The sequence below is a fragment of the Cebus imitator genome, unplaced genomic scaffold, assembly GCF_001604975.1.
Source record: "Cebus imitator isolate Cc_AM_T3 unplaced genomic scaffold, Cebus_imitator-1.0 Scaffold190, whole genome shotgun sequence".
Lineage (NCBI taxonomy): Eukaryota > Metazoa > Chordata > Mammalia > Primates > Cebidae > Cebus > Cebus imitator.
The window spans coordinates 1,485,095-1,492,741 of record NW_016107505.1 but is presented as its reverse complement, the minus strand read 5'-3'; the positions used below and the strand labels follow the sequence as shown (position 1 = coordinate 1,492,741).

At 42.0% G+C, this 7,647-nt stretch overlaps 1 protein-coding gene across 4 annotated transcripts in view; it reads left to right on the top strand.

Annotated features, from left to right (window-relative positions):
* The first annotated feature begins 716 nt into the window (after positions 1–716).
* Positions 717–7,647, top strand: part of ZNF582 (zinc finger protein 582) — a 12,254-nt gene continuing 5,323 nt past the window's right edge. Inside the window, exons 1-4 of one of the 4 annotated variants that reach the window (XM_017546639.2) lie at positions 717–1,532; positions 3,149–3,237; positions 4,458–4,584; positions 4,868–4,963. In XM_017546639.2, coding sequence (XP_017402128.1) covers positions 3,229–3,237; positions 4,458–4,584; positions 4,868–4,963 — 232 coding nt within the window. In that variant the 5' untranslated portion in view covers positions 717–1,532; positions 3,149–3,228. Of the gene's footprint in view, positions 1,756–3,148; positions 3,238–4,457; positions 4,585–4,867; positions 4,964–7,647 lie in introns of all 4 variants that reach the window. The other 3 variants (XM_017546638.2, XM_037745023.1, XM_017546640.2) reach the window with 3 other exon arrangements.

Genomic DNA, 7,647 nt, shown 5'->3' with positions numbered 1-7,647 from the left:
TGCATCTACCCTCTGCTCTTGAACTCACAATACTGTCCTGAATCACAAATAAGATCAAGTAGAATAAATTTACAACTGTCTCCTTGAACTGTCCATTCACAAGTGTGAAATTCAACCATCCTTGCTGAAGTTGTCTCTTAATACTAGTAATGGGCAATAACCAACCTCTGAGCTTTGCTTTTATTATTATATCATTTAACCCTCAAGACAAAGCTGCAAGCCCAGCATTACATTCTTCCTTTTATGGACAAAGAAAATTAAGAAACGAATAAATGGCTGAGCTGGTATTTGAATCCACATCTGTTTAACTCTAACAGTGTGCTTTACACTACATCACTGTGCCTGCAAGGAAAATGCAGCCTCTACCCTCTCCTGAAGAATGCGTAAAGAGACAATATACTGTGTTTTGGAAAAAGCATCTTTGCAGAAGGAAAGCGTTAGCTTCAGTCACATTATCATCCTTATCCAGCAGCGTAGCATTATTTTACATATATAAGCTCAGTTACTCCTCCCCAACAACTCAGTGAATTAGAGGCTATAATCTTCCTCACTTTCAAATGTGGAAACTGAGGCACATCTCTAAGACTGGAGTTCAGACATTCTGAACTTGGGGCCTGACTCAAGGACAAACTGTACCACCTCGGACAAGGAGGGTTTCCCCATTCTGAGACGCAGCATAACAGGTCGTGACCAGCATCTGGCACTTCGGACTCCCGATCATACTGGACCGCGCTAACTCGGGATGTGTAAAGTCTAGGGCTTCTCACACTTGATGACTATAGAAGCCGCCTATAAACAAGAGAGAATTAACAACTATATGTTGTGGTCTGGTATTTAGCCAAGAGATGCCGCCCCATAACAGGAAAACTTCTTTACATCTTTATAACGTTTATTTTGCATTCTCCTTCATAACCCACATTTAATTCACCATAGATGTAATGTTTAAAATTAGTTACCAGACAAACTTTTACATTTCCAAACTTAAAGGTTCCTTCCAAACCTTCTGGTAAAACTGCTGCTCCACGGAAATGGGAACTTAATGGATGAGGGAGTCTTCCACAGCTGCATACAGTTGTGTATCCACAGCTAACCCGTCCCAGTCACACACTCAACGACCCACGTGGAGTCAGAACCACCACCACACACTGTCATGACAATCAGGCACACACAGTGACGGTCCCTTGCCAACTCGGTCACTCATCCACAATCTCTCTAGAGAATCACACGCAGGTAGCACACAGTCCCTCGTGAAAGACCCAGGGACTCGAACACTCGTACATCGCTCCTCTGCGCACTACACAAGCAAGGCGACCGCCTCACCCCTAAACATCGCGAGAAACGATAAGTCTAGAGACTACGTTTCCCAGAAGATACTGCGGTACTGGCCCTATCATGGCGCAGCATCGGTGTGCTTTGTGCGTCTGCGCCATCTTCCGGATGCGCGCTGCGAGTCCGCCGGTACCGAGGTGGAAGCGCGCCCTGGGTTGCCGGGGGCGCGGCCGCGGTGACACTTGGACCCGAGAAGGCGGCAGGTGAGGGGCTCCGGAGCTTTCCAGGCGCTCCGGGGTCCAAGTAGGAACGGGTGCCGCGGCCGGCTGGGTCTCAGGCCTGAGAAGACCCGAGCCGTCTCGCCCCATCGTCGCTCTGTGGCTTTACCGGCGTGAGACTACATTTCCCGCCGGCCCTCGCGGCACGCGGCAGCTGGCGCCCCCATTCTGCGTCCAGCCTCATAGCCCAGGTGCATGGACCACTTAGGTGGGTGCACAGGGGTCCCCGACCCCCTGAAATTGCGGATGTTTTGCATTCACTGTTATGCGTGTTTTTGTTTTTTTAATCTGAAAGGAAATCTTGTTTCGTGACATTTTCAGAGAGTCGCAAGACCCCAGAGGATTTAGAACAGCTAGTTTAGAAGAATTTACATTTGGGAACATTTTATATGACCTTGTTCAAATTCTGTGTCCAGCAATGGGGAAACACTTGAGTGAAACACAGACTATCCTGTGTAAATAGGATATCGTGCAGTTAACACAAATAATGCTTATAAAAGTGGTCATAATAAGGAAAGGTTGCCTCTTACATCGTATTAATCAACATTCATAATTATTTCATTTACACATTACTTAGAACTAAATGTTTGTAATGCAGTAGGCACTTTACATACTCCTTTATAAAATACTTCTTAACAGTGAGCTCAAGAACTGGTTAAATGACAACACTGCAAACACTTAGATGTGTTTTCTTCCAATTTTTTTGTTTTGTTTTGTTTTAGCCTGTGTGTCAGTGAGTGAGTTTGACTTCTTTTTGCTCAGTGTTCTCAGAGGATCCATTAGTTAGCATCTTTGCTTGTCAGTTAATGTTGCCCAACTTCATTTTTGTTAGCCACTTGGCATTCCATTATATGGTTATGCCAGAAATGGTTCAACTACTTGCCTACTTGTGGACTTGACTACTTATGTACTAATTTTCAGTTCTATTATTTGGCAATTATTATTGGGCATTCAGCTTTGTGCACTGCTGTGTCTCTATGGAAGGGCACATTTATGTGCTAGTAGTGGAGCGCTGGGCCTGCCCCCTGTAAATTTTGTCTCTTATTGTTTCTTGTAACTCTGTCCCATTTGTTGGTGCAAGGCTTGCTCCATGAAGTGGCGTCTGCAAAGCCCCAGTTTGGGCTGTGGAGCTTTTTGTAAATTTGGCCTTTGGGAAAAGAACCAGGTAGACTTCGGAATGTGTTATATTTGCTGCAGGAGACAGTTAAATGGCCTAGCCCTGGAAAGTCTTTATTTTAGGCTGGGGCTGTGCAAATTATGCAGGCCTTCTATGCTACCTGGCTTGAGGAAAGCCTTCATTGTCCTTGAGGTAACATGTGGATCTCAGTCACTAGAACAGCCTTCAGCATCCGTGTCTCAGACTTGAATCTGCAACAAAACAGAATCACTATGTTTAGGGGAAATGGGAAGGAAAGGACCACTGGTTCCCCTTCTTGCAGCAGCTAAAGCAGGTTACCTGGGGTTGGGTGAGGATCCCTTTGTCTCACCTCTCTCTCATTTTCTTGGTGGGCAGAGGGCAAGCAAGTGGGAACTTGTAACTTTGGCATTCTAGTAGCTGTGAGGCAGGCCTAGCCTCTCATGTTTGCTCTTTCCTCCCCCAGCTCTGCCGTCACAGGACTCTGCCTTTCCCCAAGAGAGGAACCAGGAGGAGGACCTATCAGCCCTTGAAATTCTAAAAGTCATGTCCCTTGTGAGTTTTAAAATCCCATAAATATTTGCTTTTCTTATCTTGAAACTTCCCACCTGGGTTCCATCCAGGAATCTGGTTCTCAGACTTTCCCATTTTAGGGAATAAAAGGACCAGACGGCGAGTCCCCTCTCCCTTTGTCCTTTCCTCTCATAAATGCCTACAGATTTATTCTCTGTAGCATTCTGTATCTCCTGATGGTTTTCTTCTGCTAGGAGGAGAAACCCATTTCCCTGTATGAAATGAGAGCATCTTTTGTAAGAACTGAAGAGATGGAAGTGAACACTTATGAGCAATCACATATAGAAAAGCAGGGGAGGTGGTGTTGGTTGGTTTCAATTTAAGTACGTGGTCCAGTGCTTTAATTGCTTTGGGAATGATTAATGATTGGATATGTAATTGATGTTTGACTGGGAATCCATCAGAGATTCTATGCCAGAGTTAAAGTCTAGTTTGATGTTGAACAGAGCATATGAAGCTGGGACAGTCTCCATTAGTTTCTTTAGCTTAAGAGCAAGAAAAGTACAGAGCTGAGAATGGTGGGTGATACAGCAAGTGAGATGATCAGCTAGAAGGGTGAGTGGTCAGGGCTTGGAAAAGCCTTAGAGATCTGATCCAACCTCTGGACCCAAAATTAGAGGATGCTTGAATCATTAGTTTCACTTCATAGAAAATTTTACTCAATAAAAGTGATCTCCATGGTTTTTCCCATGGAGAAAAATCGTTATGTTGTGACATAATGATTAACTTTCATCTCCAAGAAATTCTTGACTTATATGAAAATCCTGTATCTAAGATAGAGAATGTTTCTATAATTTTTAAAAATAAAATATTTGGGGAAAGTCCATGAGAAATAATATTTTGTTAATGTTATTCCAAAAGATAGAAATGATAGGTCTCACCTTGAGAATTTATTGTATGCTAAGTACAGAGTGGGCTGTGTGCGTTATTACACTGTTTCTTACTGTGAGAAAAACTCCATTTAACTCCATTTTCATCCCAGACCTGTGCACAGAGCTTTGATTTGCAGTTACAAGGAGTGTTTGAGAACGTTTGAACATTCTGTTTTACTCATACCCATTTCTAATGTAACCTTTCACATTCAGTCCTACCCTTCTTGTTCAATCAAACAACCTCCGTCCCTGCAAAGACCTGCCCTGCCTCCTTTCATCCCACTGTTATCCATTGAAATATGTATATACCATACATGCCTGTCATTCCAGGGGTCAGAATTGTTCAGGGATGTGGCCATAGTCTTCTCCCAAGAAGAATGGCAGTGGCTGGCACCTGCTCAGAGGGATTTGTACAGAGACGTGATGTTGGAGACCTACAGCAACCTGGTCTCACTGGGTAAGGTGATCTAGTCTGTTAGTTTGGAGGTTATCGTTGGGCATGTTTATTCCTTCCTGATCAGTTTTTGGGGCTTTTCAGTTTTGTGACTGGTTGGTCATTTTTGAGGGGTTAAAGGGCAGCACTATTGGCTGAAGCTACATCTTCCCCTAACCTCAGGCAACTGTCCCATCTTCTTCTGGCACTTCTGCAACTGCGTCTCCTGCTTGATGACCAGGTCCTGGATATGAATTCTGGGGCCCCCTATACCATAACTAGGTGGCATGTTTCTTCTTATCTCCAGGTCTGGCCATTTCCAAACCTGATGTGATATCCTTCCTAGAGCAAGGCAGAGAGCCCTGGATGGTGGAAAGGGTGGTGGCTGGAGGCCTGTGCCCAGGTGAGTGCGGTGTCAGTGAGAAGGGAGCAGCCAATTCAGGTATCAGGTCAGCTGGAAGTGGCCCTTTGTCTTAGAAAATCCTCCCTGCAGGTTGCTGCATTCAAAGCTTATGTCTTAAGTGTTGTCTTCCTCAGCTTGTCAGTAGCATTCGACAAGGTGGCTGCTCTTTCCTCATGAAACATGTAAAATTTCAACCTGTAATATAGGGCTAGACTGAGTACAAATATGGTGGTTCCTAAGGAAAGTATTTTCTCTTTGGAAAGATGTATCTTTTGACCATTTTTCTTTATTTTTTAATTTTAATTAAAAAATTTTTTAACTTTTAAGTTCAGGAGTAGAAGTGCAGGTTTGTTAAATAGGTAAACTTGTATCATGGGAGTTTATTGTACAAATTATTTCATCACCCAGATATTAAGCCTAGTACCTATTAGTTATTTTTCCTGATTCTCTCCCTCTTCCTACTCTCCATTCTCCAAAAGGCCCCAGCATGTGTTGTTCCACTCTATGTGTCCATGTGTTAGCTCCCACTTATAAGTGAGAACATGCAGTGTTTGGTTTTCTGTTCCTATATTAGTTTGCTAAGCCATGATTTTATAATCTACCTTGAGAGGATATAAATATTGTGCTCCTCACAAACCTGCTAGTTTCAGAATTCATTGATAGTTTTCTCTTGGATCAGATATGATTAATAATTACAAAATGTGATTTTTAAAAAAACTTTATTATTCTTTATTTATTAGTTCACATACCCCTGTAAAGAAGAGCTTTCTCCCTTTTACCATTTGTTTCTTCATTTATATCATATGGATTAAAAGTAGGTGGCATACTTTTACTCACCTTATAAAGCTTCTTTTAGTCTGTAACAGATTTTTATCCATTATCATTATTTATCACAACGTTCATATTTTTCCAAATTTGGCTGGTGACACCCTTTCAAAGTGGCTCCTGGGTTCTTTGGACGTAATCCCTCCCCTTTTTTTATAAGCACATTTTTAAGTTTTTTAGTTTCAACAATTCAGTAAAAGTTAGCTAGTTAACGTAAATACAGAACAAGTCCACACAGCCGGGCGCGGTGGCTCAAGCCTGTAATCCCAGCACTTTGGGAGGCCGAGGCGGGTGGATCACAAGGTCAAGAGATCGAGACCATCCCGGTCAACATGGTGAAACCCCGTCTCTACTAAAAATACAAAAAAATTAGCTGGGCATGGTGGCGCGTGCCTGTAATCCCAGCTACTCAGGAGGCTGGGGCAGGAGAATTGCCTGAGCCCGGGAGGCGGAGGTTGCGGTGAGCCGAGATCGTGCCATTGCACTCCAGCCTGGGTAACAACAGTGAAACTCCGTCTCAAAAAAAAAAAAAAAAGAACAAGTCCACACAGTTGACATCCATGTACATAAATGCAAGAATGCCAAACCTCACATGAAACAAAAAGTACCAACTCTTACAATATTGACTATTTAGCGATGACTGGTAGGTCATAATTCTTCACATAAGCAAGGGTACACATTCAAATGTTTTTTAAAACAAAAACTAAGAACAAAACAAGAATTTTATGTTTCTAAAAGGAGAAGCATAGAAGTCAATGTATATAAAAGTAGGAAGAACATAAGGACATTATAGAAAAGAGATTTGAGTGGGCACAAAGTTAGTATATCGTGTTAATAGTTTTACATATAAAAATCTTTCTGCAGCCACGTGTAGTAACTCATGCCTGTAATGCCAGCTACTCAGAAGGCTGAGCGAGAAGCATCACCTGAGCTCACCTGAGCCAAAGAGGTTGAGGCTGTAGTATACCATGATTGTGCCTCTGCACTCCAGCTTGGGCAACAGAATGAGACCCCATCTTTCAAAAAAAGAAAACTATTGTGGAGGCAAACTTTCTATAGAACTTTTATATATAGGTTTTTTTTTTTAAGTCATCAGTGTCATACTTAAACCAAAATGCAGATTTTGCTTTTGTCTCCAAATTGATTGTAATACTTTTGAGTCCAATCAAAACACCTCAGAAACATCCAGTTACTGTTGATTACAATAAATGTGACATGCTGACAGAATTTAAGAGGGTACTGTTTTTCACTGCTGAGAGCAGAAAAAGCTTGTTAATTTTCTTTAATGTTGGGGTCACTATAGTGAGTAGAGCTGCAAAACAACATATCTGAAACCCAGACAAATGTTATGAATACTGGTTCTGTTTAGTAAATGACCAATGTTTTTATAAAAATACTTAACACAGAATTCTCTCCTGCTCTTTCACCCTCAATAAATGCTATATTCACAAAGAGCCATGTTAAATAAAGCTGCTGCACAAAATGTACCACTCGTAGATACTGAAATGAGTAGTATCACACTGGAGTTTAATTGTACACGTTTATATGCCAGTATAGCAACATCCGTAGCCAGAAGTCTCAACAGAATTATCATGAACATGTTTAAGGTTATATACATATATCTATTAAAAGTATGAAAAGGTGCATTTGAACTTAATGGCAACTTTTAAAAGTAGTATCCTTTTAGCACATTAACTAGAATAAAATTCTCATCAAAAAGTATTTTTAGGCTGGGCATGGTGGCTCATGCCTGTAATCCCAGCACTTTGGGAGGCCAAGCCAGGTAGATTGCTTGAGCCAAGTAGTTTCAGACCAGCTTGGGCAATATGGTGAAACCCCATCTCTACAAAAAAAAAAAA